Raw genomic sequence first — 14,549 nt, forward strand, 5'->3', positions numbered from 1 at the left:
TAATTCATCCTTAGACCAGTACCAGTTAGAAATGGGAGTCAGGAAAGTGAAAAAGGAAGAAAATCTGAGTCTTGCTGAGGCTGATGGAAGTTTCTACTTAAAGCTTATTTCTGGTAAATGCTTCCCTGCCATGCTGAGCACTATTTGCTAACCTAATGCCAGGATAAGCAGCAAGCTCTTTCACGGAAAAGGAGAACCAGAATATTAAGGTGAGAAAAATCCTTGCTGAATTGAGCAAACCCGTTTATCCTCACAGATTTCTGTCTCATTTAAATTCTTCTTCACTAGGCATGCCTCTGCATCCACAGGCAGTCCCTGTGCTGCTCACCGCTTTCCCCCATCAGCACCTAAGCCAGGTGGTTCCCCGAGGAATCAGTTTCGGTAAAGACCTTTCCAACTTCAGCGTGGCCCTAGAGCAGTGCCACGCTCTCCAAACCCTGCGCGACATGTCCGCGCGTGGGAGCCGCCAGCCCCCGGGCACAGGGAGGGCGGGCGGCGGCGCTGCGGTGGGCGGCGGGGCCCGGCGGGGCGGGGGCTGCGCGGGGCGGTGGCGGCGGGGGGGAGCCGCCCTCCCCGCCTCCTCGCACAGCCTTGTCCTTCCCAGCACCGGCACGCACACACGATTTCCTCCCGTGGCGGCGGGGCGAAGTCACCTGCCTGGCGGCGGCGGGGAGCGGCGCAGGCTGCCCGCGATGCACGTTTAGCGGCGGAGCATGGCGCGGCGCCTGCGGGACGGCAGGTGCCGGGGCGGGCGAGGCGGCGGTGGTTCCCCGATGGGGCGGGCGCTGGCGCTGCTGGTGCCGCTGTGGCTGTGGGCGGCGGGCCGCGGTTCGGCGGCGGTGTATAACCTTAGTTTGTCGGTGGACGAGGGGCTGCCGGCCGAGACACTGGTGGGGGACATCCGTGCGGGGCTGCCGGCGGGCGCGGAGCCGCCGGGGGGCTTCCTGCTGTCGGAGGGGAGCGGCGAGTCGGCGGTCCTGGCGGACTTCCACGTCCAGCCGGAGACGGGCATCATCCGCACGGCGCGGCGGCTGGACCGGGAGCGGCGGGCACGCTACAGCTTCGCGGCGGCCACGCTGCGCGGCGAAGTGGTTCAGGTGGACATCGCCGTCACCGACGTGAACGACCACCCGCCAAGCTTCCCGCGGGACTGCCTGCAGCTCAACATCTCTGAGCTCAGCCCGCCCGGCAGCGCCTTCCGCCTCCCGGCCGCCCGCGACCCCGACGCCGGCTGTTTCGGCACGCAGGGCTATGCGCTGCTGGAGGAGAGCGGCGCGGCGGGGGAGCCGCCACTCTTCCAGCTGCGCTACGGAAGGCCGGAGCCGCTGGAACTGGTGCTGCTGCGGCGGCTGGACCGCGAGCGGGCAGACGCGCACCGGTTGGTGGTGGAGGCGTGGGACGGCGGCAGCCCGCGGCGTCGCGGCCGCCTGCGGGTGTCAGTGCGGGTGCTGGACGAGAACGACAACGCGCCCGCCTTCAGCCGCGACGAGTACCAGGCGCGGCTGCGGGAGGACGCGCCGCCGGGCACAGCCGTCTGCCGCCTGCGTGCCACCGACCCCGACCTGGGCGCCAACGGCGAGGTGCGCTACGCCATCAACCGCCGGCAGAGCGACCCCGACGGCTACTTCGCAGTGGAGGAGCGCAGCGGCGTCCTGCGCCTCCGTCGCCCGCTGGACCGCGAGGCGCGGGCCCTGCACCGGCTGGTCGTGGAGGCAAGGGACGGCGGCGCCCAGCCCGAGGTCTCCAGCGCCCTCGTCTCCGTGGCCGTGCTGGACGTGAACGACAACCGCCCCGTCATCCGCCTGCTCTACCTCACCGAGACCGGCGGTCCGCAGATCTCCGAGGGGGCGCGGACCGGCGACTACGTGGCACGCGTCTCCGTCTCGGACGCCGACGAGGAGTCGGAGGGTGCGGAGGGCGGCGGCGGCATCGCGCTGGCCCTGCTGGGCGGCGACGGCGCCTTCGCCCTGCGGCGTGCCGGTGCCGGCGTCTTCTTCCTCTGCGTGGCGGGGCCGCTGGACCGTGAGAGCCGCGACCTCTACGAGCTGCGGCTGGTGGCCACGGACGGCGGCGCTCCGCCGCTCTCCGCCGAGGAGCCGCTGCTGCTGCGCGTCGCCGACCTCAACGACGAGGCGCCCGCCTTCCCGCAGCCCCACTACCGCGCCGCCGTCTCCGAGGCCGCCTCCCCCGGCACCGCCGTGCTCCGCCTCAGCGCCTCCGACGCCGACGAGCCGGGGTCGCCCAACGCCGAGGTGCGGTACGCGCTGGAGGGCGAACCGGCCGCGCTGACCCTGCTGCGCATCGACGCGCGGAGCGGCGCCGTCAGCACGCGCGCCCGCCTGGACCGGGAGCGGCAGGCGGCGCTGGAGCTGCGCGTGGTGGCGCGGGACGGCGGGCGCCCGCCGCGCGCCACCGCCTGCCGCTTGACCGTCCGCGTGGAGGACGCCAACGACAACGAGCCCCGCTTCGAGCGGCCGGTGTACCGCGGGCGCGCGCCCGAGCACGCGCCGCCCGGCCGCTGCCCCCTGCAGGTGAGGAGCGGCCCGGCCCCGGGCGCCCGGGCGGTGCGCTGGTTGAGCCGCGGGGGACGGGTGGGTGGGTGGCCGGCCCGGGCGGGGCCTTCGGCGAGGAGCGCCGGCGCCGCTGGACAGGCCCCTGTGTCAGCCCCCTGCCCTTTGGGCTGCTCCCCGTCAGTACAGCGGCTCATGGCGTGGCCGCTGCTCTTTCGCAGAATCACAGGATGTTAGGGATTGGAAGGGACCTCAAAAGATCATCTAGTCCAACCCCCCTGCCGGAGCAGGAACGCCCAGGTGAGGTTACACAGGAATGTGTCCAGGAGGGTTTTGAATGTCTCCAGAGTAGGAGACTCCCCAGCCCCCCTGGGCAGCCTGTTCCGGTGCTCTGTTACCTTCACTATGAAGACGTTTCTACTGAGAAGAGCCTGGCTCCACCCTCGTGACACTCACCCTTTACACATTTATATACATTAATCAGGTCACACCTCAGTCTTCTCCAGGCTAAAGAGACCCAGCTCCCTCAGCCTTTCCTCATAAGGGAGATGCTCCGCTCCCTCAGTCATCTTTGTCCCTGTGCTGGACTCTTTCCAGCAGTTCTCTGTCCTTCTTGAACTGAGGGGCCCAGAACTGGACACAATTTACCCTTTCAATTGAATGCTAGAGTGCAATCAGTGGGGCTCAGTTAATCAGCGCATTCGTAAATACTGTAATCTTCACAAGTGCCCTTAAAAATATATTCCTTATCCTGTAAAACTTGTAGCATGGATAATGAGCACAGAAGCTCTGAGAGAATCATGTTATCAGCCCGTGTGACATCCCAGAGGGAGTGAAACTGCGTGTGATATTTTTGAGAACTTGAGATGGTCCATAGGGTTAAATCAGTGAGACCCGTCTGTGGGGGCAAGTGTGACCCACGCTAAAGCAGAGAGAAGGCCAGGTGATGTAACACAGAGGGACCTGAAACTGAAAAGCGCTTTGGGGGTTTTGTAATATTTCCAGAGCTTTCTGCTGATGAAGAGAATCAATTCACTCTGCCTTCACAGAAACTGATCAATGCTAATAGAAAAAGTGTTCAGCTTCTCCATCAGGAACCCCTTTCGTCTTTGCAAGTGAGGTTGATTCGAGGCTTTGCAAGGCCAGGAGTTACCAGACAGCCTTTTTGCTTTAAGTGGAAGGACATAACAGGATTAATACATTTGAACTGAGCAAAGTCTTTTCCACCATTAGAATATTCACAGCAGTTGATCCTAGGTGGAGGTACAAATGTTTCAGGTTTTGTGCAGAAACTTGTATGAATTTGGGTGAAAACTGTGTTTAAAGAGGAGACCTAGAAGAGCTGCAACGTGTTTTCTCAGTAATTTTATTTTATTTTATTAGGAGCCATTGATGGTGTTTTGGGTCTAAGAGTCATTTATTTAAACAAAAGCTCACGAAGGTCTAATAAAATCAATTTATAAAAAGTTTGGGAAAGTTGAGCCCGTAGAGCTTTTTATTTCATATCCCAGACTGAAAAGAAAATCCAATCGCTGCGATTTCTGTTTCCTCCATCCCCGAGGTAAAACTAAAACAAAAAAAAAATCCTACACTGGTGGCTCCAGGAAAGCCCAGAAGAAAGTTAAGAAGGTGATTTTAAAAGTTCACCTTCTCCCGGGCACAGCGAGGGGCCTCAGGGCGGCGTCCGTGGTGCTGAAACTCAGCGGGACAGACAGAAGCCGTCGGGGTGCAGTGGCACTGCCTGGTGGCGCAGCTGGAGTCGGTGAACAGCGATTTTTTTTATTTCATCAGACAGAAGCATCCTGAAGGATTGTGGAATTGTTTTAAAGAAAATAGAGGGTGTTTGTGGTTTTATTTATTATTTTCTTTTTTAATTGTAGGTTTCGACATACTAAATAGCACAGACTTTCTAGCCTGTTAAAGGTGTCACGTACTGTCAGTATAATCTGTGGTGTACTGAATTTTGAAAGCGTCACTGTGCTGCCATAATCCCCTTCTTTTAGAGAGAAGAAAAAAGTAGGTCCTTGTGGCTGAATGATCAAACCTGGGATATTAAAGCCAGAGGTGAATAAGAATGAGTCACAAGAGGCATGCTCTCTTTTATGTTCGTATCACAATCATAGTAGCTGAAAGTCTGCTAAACCTGCAAGCAGAGCAGCTCTTGCAGTCGTGCCTCACCAAAATCTGTTCACCTGTGCTTGGGAACTGACTGATGATGAACCATTGCTTTATAGATCATGTGTCTAGAGCCTCCTGCCCTAGTGCTTTGCTTGTAGCTCTGCCCAGCCACTCAGTACCGGGCAATTTATTCCCTTGTGTTCTTGACTGTGTGTTGATAGTAGGAGATTTCTTTCCTTCTGGGAAACCTTTTACTCCTGATGTGATTATAGTTTAGGTTATCTTCATTCACCCCCTACTCCCCACAAATCTAGCCTGTATTGTGAGCTAGATTTATGACGCAGATCACCTTGCACATAAGTCTGTGTTTTAATGGTTTCTCCTACTCTATAGAATTCACTGGTTAGAAGAATTAACTGTGCGCTTAGGAGACACAGAGCTTTCAGCAGCTTCTGGAAACACTTCCTTATTCCAGGCATGTGTATGGCCTTTCCTGTGTTGACAAAAGTCTGTTCCTTCCCATGAAGATTGTCCAGTGAGGGAGAATCCGTATCCTGAAAAATAACTGGAATTTGTTTGCATCAGCTAAGATAGGAAAGAAATGTGGCAATGTAATAATTACATCACTATGGAAAATAACAGGTAGAGATCAGAAGTCTGAGCAGATGAATGAGAGAGAGTCTAAATGAAGAAAAGGGAAAATCAATGGGAAAGTAATGGGTTATTGGACATTACAAAGTACAGCAAAGGTATGCAGTGAAACACATGAGCAGCTCTTTAAAGACACTGACAGCATTGATCACATTTTTGTCTCTTTTTGGATACTGACCTTCTAGTTTATTGCAGGTCATTATAGACTAAGATTTATGGTTCACTGATGGGATGATTAAAAAGAAGTAAAACTGAAAAAGATAAAGGCACAGGGGGGTAACGGTCAACAGAGCTGGAGAGAAATTGGTAGACCAATGCCATTCACAGTAACAGAAGTGGAAGAAGCGGAAGTGCTCTGTGTGATATGATGTCAGCAGATGTTTTTGTAATGCTTGGATTTTTGCAGATGTATGGACATTGCTGTTTCTTCAGGTAGAGGTACTTTACGTCATTTCTGAGTGGTCACTGCCCTTATGGGTGACCTTTCTTACTCAGTATTAATATGAACTTTCAGCATAATATGAATTGGTTTCCTGAAGATCTTCAGCATGACCTAGAAAGGAGATAAGATGGAGGAAAGAGTGTGAGCACCTCAGGTTTTCTCCTGTTTTTCTTACTACACTTTTCATCCCATTCTCAAGGACTAATGTGATTCCGAATGCCTGTGGACTGTTGAGTGATGGTGATGATTATGTCCTAGTTGTGCACTCCTTGGTGTCAGCTTGCCAATTTTAAGTGGTAAATCCACATTATGATGGTTACACCTCTGTGGCCTAGGAGTGAGGAGCATGACAAAGCATCTCTCTTCTGAGCCATTCTCTTGATCCTATGAATGAGTTAAGCAATAAAGCTTTGCCACAGACCTGCCTTGCTACCATAGGTTTAATTCTGATCACAAATTTTATTTTCAAGCTTCTTTAGGTGATTGCAGTGCTTCTCAATATTTATTGTTACAGTTCTCTTTAGTACAATGTCTCCAAATTAGTATAGTATGGAGTTGCCAGACGTTTGTCAGGATTTTCAGTCTTACAGCTGAAGCAGCAATATGTTGTATTTGCGTTTCTGTCATTCAGTGGGCTAAAACTTGATCTAAAGAAAAATAATTCAGCACATCAGGTTGGCACCAGTTTTCCTTGTGTTGAACCTTTTACTGTGATGGGGTGGAAATGCCCCAGTTCTGTTTCATATCCTCCAGGGACTCCTGCATGAAAGAGCATTTCTCCCTTATTGGGCTGTGCAGAGCTTATGGTTAGAAAGAGATGTGGTGACTGTGGCAGCTTTCAGCTAAACTCATATTTGAACTTAATGAAGATATTTATTTTGTTTTAAATAGTATAGTACATTCTGTATATGTTTGGGTCTTGTGTGTTAAACTTGCTTCCACTGCCGGCGTATGCTGTAGCTTGTAAGGTCTGTGGCACAAATATCATTCATTTTATACTGCACGTGCATTCTTATGAAAGGTATAACGAGTTACCTACCTGTAATTGCATCCTGAAGAGAAAATAAATTTTCATGAATTAGTGACAGTCATGTCAATAGGGTTTTTTATATATTAATTTTCTTTTATGGTTTATTAGAAAATATGTGTTTATTGGCTTTAGAGTAATCTCTGGCAGAACAGAGGAAGAGAAAAAAACCCCATATGTTGTCTGTCAAATGATAAAGAGCCATATACATTCCACTGTTATGACAACTTGCACTTTTCTGGTCCATTAAGGAGGCTGTTTTAACTCACTGGCTAGAGCTCCTCATTTCCTTGTATTTAAAAATAACAGACTTTCTGATGCTGAGATTGTGGGAGGTTTGTAAATGCAATGACAGCAAAGAAGGATTCTGTTTACAGCCCTTAAAGCTAACCTACGTATACCAGAACTTATGGAATAATAAACCTGTGGGGTTTTAAAAAATAAAATTTATCTGTATAATATATGTAGGCAGGATACATGGGTTTTGAGGATTTTTTAAAGTGCTTAGAATACCTGAGAGTTGTTCATTCTTACTTGATATACACATTTTTAAGAGGTACTTGCAGAAAAAGAGAGTACTAAAAAAGACATTTTAACATGCTTCTTTTCCTATCTTTTCTCTGTTTTCTGCAAAAGAAAAAATAAAACTAAGAGGAGAAAAGGCATGAAGGATGCATCCCTGCTGTGATGGGTGGCAGCTTAGAGACTCTAATCTGTCATAGAGCTGCTGAGCAGGTAGCTGTATTGGCTGCAGACTGCATTTTTCTTCCTTGCTTTCCCTGAATGTTGAAGCAAGGAGCTAAAAGTACAGTCCTTTCTCTGATGGTTTTGGTTCTGGATCATTTAGTCCACACTGCAGTTACTGAAGCAAGAAATCAAGCCAGCAAACTAGGTTCACATAAGTTATAAAAAGCTGTAAAGTCCAGCTCTTCCTAGTTAGAGGAAAGACAAAAAGAAGCTATGAGAGATCGGGCCGTTCCTTTGTTGGCTTCTTGAGCTTTCCAGGTCTACTCTTCACTACAGCCAATTTCAGGAAGTCGGCTGCAGAAAATACTTACTTTGTTGACTTAGAATGCTACTATGTTTTAAAACTAATAGAACTGACAACAGGAAGACCAAACCCCAGACTGAACCACTATGAAATTTATCATCTAAGCTATAATTACAATGCAATACTATTTATTTGTTCATCCAATTCATATTATTATTATTTTACTGGGTCTGAAACCGTTTAATGTCATCATTTGTGTTAGGTATATGATTTTGTAGCAACTACTTTTTTTTTCTAAATTAACGACAAATATCCCTTTGTACTCCAGTAGCCATTTAGTAGATTCTCAATAGATTATAATAGCTTTGTGGCTATAAAATAACTTTTCACGGCTATGCACAACTTTTTGTAATCTATTGATATGTAACTTTAGAAGTAGGTGGTCTGGGCTCAGAGGTTAATAAAAGTCTCTTTGAATCTCTGTCGTAGTCTGCTGATTGCAGTGCTGAGCTGGTTGCATGAAAGAAAACCAAAAAAGATCAGAAACCAAAATATGTTACTTTCATCATTATTTTTAAGTAACTTTAAATTAATAGTATTTCTACATATTCTTTTGCTTAAGGATTCTAGTTATGGTGCCCTTCTAGGTTTTAGCAACAGGAAACCTATTCAGTTTAATAATTGAAATGTTTATAAGAATGAGAGTCTGTTACTTAATGCAGTCCTTTCAGTGCCAGCATCCAACACCAAATGGATGCTTTGTAGAGGTATGAAGCTCTGATCCTGAAAATGTAAGGATGTGAGAAATGGGAGGTGGAAGCCTTTGACTTTTGCTGCTTTTAGTTTGCAGTTGCTCTTAAACGTTCAGCATCCAACACCTACAAAAAACAGATCTCTGGAGGTAATTCACCCCCCACCCACGTACTGAATCTCCAGCTGTTTGCTAAATAAACCCACCACTTAGGAAACATGAAACACTGAAACATCAAAACCATTATTGACATGGAAACATTTGGCTTTTATTTGAGATTTAAAATTATGTGAAAGTTTGAGAACAAAAACTTTTTTTTTTTAATTACTGCAGAAAATGACCTTTTTTCACAGTTCTCAGAGGTCTTTTGATTGACGTCAGCAAGCTGGGTCTGTTAACAGAGGAAGTTTGAAGGCTTCTGCGTGGCTAAGTCCAAAATTGTCTGCACACTTTGGTCTATAGCCATGATGAGAATAGAGACATGCATAATAAAGGTATTGTTGTTAAAGAAATAAGATGTATCCCCAGCTTTGGGGTAGTGGAAAAGGAGTAATGATATTGCGTAGTCTTAATCATGTGCTTTATATTGCAGACATCTCTGTATTAAAGTATTAGCTAAAAGACTACTCAAAGCATCATTGTCAAACATAGAGTCCTTGAAAACACCTTTGTCTGCCAAGTTTGTAGAGTTTTATGCAGCATAACTAAAAAACATTCAGTTAAGTGTCCAGCAAGTGTTCGTTCATAGCGACTGACCTTCTGGAGTAATGATTGTGAACTTTTTTTTTAGATGGAAGGCATTCTAATTCAGAAATGTAATGGTTTTCCTGGTGTTCACCTTTATACAAAAAGCTGACTTCAGCAGTTGTGTTCTAATACACTTGAGCAAATTATTAGTAATCTGTAAATGGCTGGGTATGGCCTGTTTGTTCTTTTATCAAATATTAATGTCAGTTTGTCATCTATAGATTTTCATAAATTGCTAGGTAAGCAGAAGCCTTAGTCTTTCCTGGAAGGTTTTAAAGCATTAAGAAATGGATGAGTTAGGAATCTCATAAGTTCCAACTTGCTATGCAAACAGATTGACACATTGAAGAATTTTACTTTGTTGCTCAATTCTTTCTTGAAAACAAACTTCTAATTGCATGCTGAAAAAACATAAATGATTAACAGAGTTTACATTTATCTTTTCAAATGCATGAGTTTGATTTGGAACCTAGTCAGAAGCTTTATGGGCTTCAGTCAGCATAGCTTGGAGAAACTCCTGCAGTGCGTTAATGATAGTCTGAGCAATCCCTCTTCCACATGCAGTGTAAAACAGTAATATGAACAGTGCTGTAGTGAGGAGTGGGGCTCTATGTCCCACTGATTTATCCAAATCCTGCTGCAGGTGTCAACAGTGTGGAGGCACAGCTATCAGCTGACAAAACAGTCGGGGAAAGTGTCACACAACTTACTTGGCACAGGAGTTCCACCAAAGAGCCCATGTGTGTATTGTGTTGTACCAATAACCCATCCAGCCCAGCTCCCGTTTCTCAGAGACACTAAAAGTGCATGTCTGGGATGCATGTCTAAGAACAGTGCAAACATATATGAAACATTCCATAATGGATTCTTGATCTCCAACCGTTTTCAGCTCATGGACATCCCAAGCAAGATAGGGTTTCTATGTATTTGTAACCCTGAGTGGATTTTTTTCAGAGAAACCTACCTAACTCTCAGCTTTTCCCAAATGTTGCAAGCTACAATGTACTGTGGCAAGGGGTGTTTCCATCAGCTACCTGCTCCGTGAGCAATCACCACTTTGCTTTGAATCTGGACACAGAGAATGATCAGTCCCTACTACTGATGATTTCACACATCTGTTATATCACCTCTGCATCTCATTTCCTGTTAGCTGGAAAAAATAAAAAAACCTTAGGATTTGGGCAATAGCTGGTCCTGAATGCTGAAATATGCCACTGGTGGAAGTATAAAATTAAGCCTTGTTTACAAAGGTGATATAGTAGAAGAAAGTTCACATTTTATAGAATCTGTTAGAAAATAGTACCGTTGCTGTCAGTCTACATAGAAAGTTTACTAATCTGTGTGAAAGGGTGTTTCTTTTAGAAGAAGTAATAATTTTTTAAAATACTACTTATAAATCACAGTTCATTCAATTAATTCTAAACTCGTTGAGGCTCCTTTATAAGAAGTTGTACAGAATCAGGAGCTTTTAAGTTTCGCTGGCACTTAGGTGAAATAATTCTTCTCTGATGAATGTAGAATTGCAAGGGATTACGTCATGCCAAGAGAGCATGTCCAGTGTTGGTGTATATAGCATTGCAACAGAAGATGTGCAGATACTTCTTACCTTTTTGTACTGAACTGCTCTCCTATAGAAATTTGTATATATAATTTTATTTATATATGTATATATAAATCTGCAGCAGATTAAACAGTTGTATCCTATCTAACACATACATGACCAAATGTAGTAACTATCAGCATTTACAGTAACTGCTATGGTACTCTAATGCAGAAGAGATGTTTGTAAGCACCTGTGTGTGGGCTGGCTATGCTTGGATGTAAAATCTCTGCCAGGTCCTCCTGATAATTACTTGGTTACGGTTTTCAGGGTAGAAGCAGGGACTGTGTACTAAAGTTGGTGGATTGCTGATGAAATTGTGCCCTGTACAAAGTCAATTCCTGTTCCTCACTTTGTACCATTTAAATTGAATAGTGTAAAGTTTTAACTAGGCTTTCTTTGCATGGGTAAACTTGACAGTACAATATATATATATTCTTCATAGAATATATATATTCTTCATAAAATCATTTAGGTTGTAAAAGACCTTTAAGATCATCAAGTCCAACCACAAACCTAACACTGCCAAGTCCGCCACTAAACCATGTCCTTAAGCACCACATCTACACATCTTTTAAATACCTCCATGGATAGTGACTCCACCACTTCCCTGGGCAGCCTGTTCCAGTGCTTGACAGCACTTTCTGGGAATAAAATTTTCCTAATATCCAATCTAAACCTTGCCTTGCGCAACTTGAGGATGTTTTCTCTTGTCCTATCACTTGTTACTTGGGAAAAGAGACCAACACCCTCCATGCTACAACCTCCTTTCAGGTAGTTGTAGACAGTGATAAGGTCTCCCCTCAGCCTCCTTTTCTCCAGGCTGAACAGCCCCAGTTCCCTCAGCCGCTCCTCATCAAACTTGTGCTCCAGACCCCTCACCAGCTTCGCTGCCCTCCTCTGAACTCCCTCCAGCACCTCAATGACTTTCTTGTAGTGAGGGGCCCAAAACAGTATTTGAGGTGGGGTGTCACCAATGCCAAGTACAAGGGGACGATCACTTATCTAGTCCTGCTTGTAGAATCATGGAGTCATCTGACAGGGAGAGTTGGCAGAACATGGTTTAAAGAAAAATGCTTATGTTGCAACACTTTTTGTGCCTATTTCCTCACTTCCACAAGCTTCCTAATGATACATATATTACTCTAGATGGATGAAATCTATGGACTTTGAAGTAGTTTTTTGTTTAGAAGTGGGTTTTGTTCTGTAAGGGAAAGTACAGCATTAGAGATTCTGTCTCTTCCTATCTTTTGCACTATACAAAAACCAGCATTACATTTATGCCAGACTTTACTAGCTCTGTTTCCTGCTGGATATTACTTAAAAAGAAAAATCAGGATACTGCCATGCCTATTTACTTGTACTCACAGGCTGCACTGTTCTACGCATAAAACGGTTGCTCACAATGTTTTCTATTATAAAAGCAGATGTATTAACTTCCAGCCTTGACAGATGTCTCAGTCTCCTACAATGACCTTGTGGGACTCTTGTGTAAAGTGTTTTTGTCTCCTTTTCCCCTCCCCATCCCCAGCTACTACCCTCATGCAGCGAATTAGGTTGTCATGCTTATGTCTGCTCCACTTCCACTGGCTTGTGCCTGCATCTGGCACTGGGAAAGGGGTAACAGGAAGGGCAATTTTTAAACTAATGTCTGACTAAACATATGTGAGACGAACAACTGGTATATGCCCTGGGATTTTTGTTTGTTTGTTTGTTTTGTTTCTGTTTTGTTTTTAACAGTTACAAACAAAGCCATATGATTTAATGCAGTGTCCAAGGAACTGGATATATCTTACCAGTCAGAGAAACTGCTGGAGATGACTGCACTCAACCTCTGGTGCATTACCTTCTGCATGACCTTTTGTTTTCAAATGTGTAAAAGCCCAATAAAAACAGTTTTGAATTATAGATTCAGTTTTTCCTGATAGGTTTTGTAGTTGCTTTGAATTCTGAACTCGTGTCCAGCCATACCAGAGTAATGATTTACTAAAGCCTTTTCTCCCTAGTGTCCTTCTGCAGTGTGACTGTGTTGATAATAGACCTGTTGTTTGTATGAAACTGTGTTTTCTCAAAGGTCATTTTCAAAGTCACAGATATATTGATACCTTTATCTCTGCTTCTGTAAACAAATGGGGTTATATGTTAAGCATTCTCCATAGATATATAGGCACCTAATTATTTTTACTGAGGAATACATTATTAATATTTTGACAGGTAATTGCCTTGGACATTTATCCAGTTTGATTCTGTAAGAACTTATCTACATTTTTATTAATTAGCTAATTTTATGGATACGTTTCAGTTTGGAACACCACGACGATGCATAATGACATCTCTGTAGAACTGGTGCTGTGCCTGTACATAGGCACGGACTCAATAAAGCATGTCTGTAGTTCTCTTCTCAAACGATTTTCAATTGTCTTAAGATGCTTACAGATGGAGGAGAATAAGCTCTTTAAGACAAGGATTATCCCTTTGTTAATGCTTATGCTGTACATTGACCATAAATGCATGCCATATAGATAGGTTTTTTGGTGTACTATTAGAAAGTATGTTAATCTTAAGAAAGTATTGACACAGAATTTAAATTTTACAATTTGCAGTTACATTTGGGGGAAGTGGAGCAGTAACCTGAATGTACCAACTCATCACTTGCTCAGTTTTCAACAGGTTGGTTCTCATTTTGACTGTTTTGTCTGCTGTACTGTTACCCCTGCTCAGGAAGACATCAAATAAAATTTATTTTTACAGCATTTTGAGAGATTAATTCAGTGGAAGCATTTCAGATTTCTTGGGGCATAGTGTGCTTACAGCTGTAGTTACTCTACTGTAGCTTTATAGTGCCATTAGTACCAAGGGTCAGTCGATGTTTGGAGCCCCATCAGGATCCAGTCTTCAGCTCATGGTACAAAAATAGGATAGGGCAAAAATTTCTCAAATTGAAAATTGGCTGTTTAACTTGTAGCATAAGATTCACTAATGCTCGTTTTTAAAAATGACCCAACCTGGTAGTTCCTGCCTGCCTTCTGCTCTGTGTTGATCTATAAACCTGTGCAAAGTAAGTGTAAAATGCTGCCATATGGTAATACTATACAACAACATCATGCCAGTTGATAGTTGCACGAGTTGTGAGGCGGTGGGGAACTGGAAGGCTCTTTTCAAAAAAGCTTTTGTTGTACAAGCATATAGGGAGCTTAGGAACATAAGCTGCGGTGAAATCAGCCACAACTTGTTCTTTGGGGGTTTTCAGGTTCTCTGGATTTTGAAAATCCCAACTAATTTAATGTGTGTCTTTGAGTTTCTGGGGGGAAGAGAGAGCGGTGTATTCATGATGCTGTAGGAGCAAGGGGATGAAATAAAATCCAGTACAAACGTGACCCGCTTTCCCAGAGCAAAGAACTACTTCTGAATGTAACATATGTTAAAGCAATATGTGCTGCCATCATCAGTGATAGTAGAATAATTATTTTCCCCCAAAGTTTAATTTGAAAACAAAGTCACAACTTAAAAAAAATTCTGTTAGATTCATGTTTGTATAATTTTTAAAGGATCCAAGAGAGCATTTCATTCTTGTTTTAAAAAGAAGGAAAGCAACCCCCCATATATTTGGCCTCTCTTGTTTGTTTGTTTGCTCCCTTTTGTTACTATTAAAGTAAAACTCCATATCCTGGAATTTGTTTCTTCTTTTCTTTTTTTAGCTGTCTTTGAAGTT

At 45.2% G+C, this 14,549-nt stretch overlaps 1 protein-coding gene across 1 annotated transcript in view; it reads left to right on the forward strand.

Moving 5' to 3' along the window:
• Positions 1 to 357: 357 nt before the first annotated feature.
• The window catches only part of DCHS2 (dachsous cadherin-related 2), a 121,479-nt gene continuing 107,287 nt past the window's right edge, over positions 358 to 14,549 (forward strand). Inside the window, exon 1 of the mRNA XM_065061488.1 lies at positions 358 to 2,531. Within this exon, the coding sequence (XP_064917560.1) occupies positions 714 to 2,531 (1,818 nt within the window). The 5' untranslated portion in view covers positions 358 to 713. The remainder of the gene's footprint in view (positions 2,532 to 14,549) is intronic.

The sequence above is a fragment of the Columba livia genome, chromosome 4 (assembly GCF_036013475.1).
Source record: "Columba livia isolate bColLiv1 breed racing homer chromosome 4, bColLiv1.pat.W.v2, whole genome shotgun sequence".
In the NCBI taxonomy this organism is placed as follows: domain Eukaryota; kingdom Metazoa; phylum Chordata; class Aves; order Columbiformes; family Columbidae; genus Columba; species Columba livia.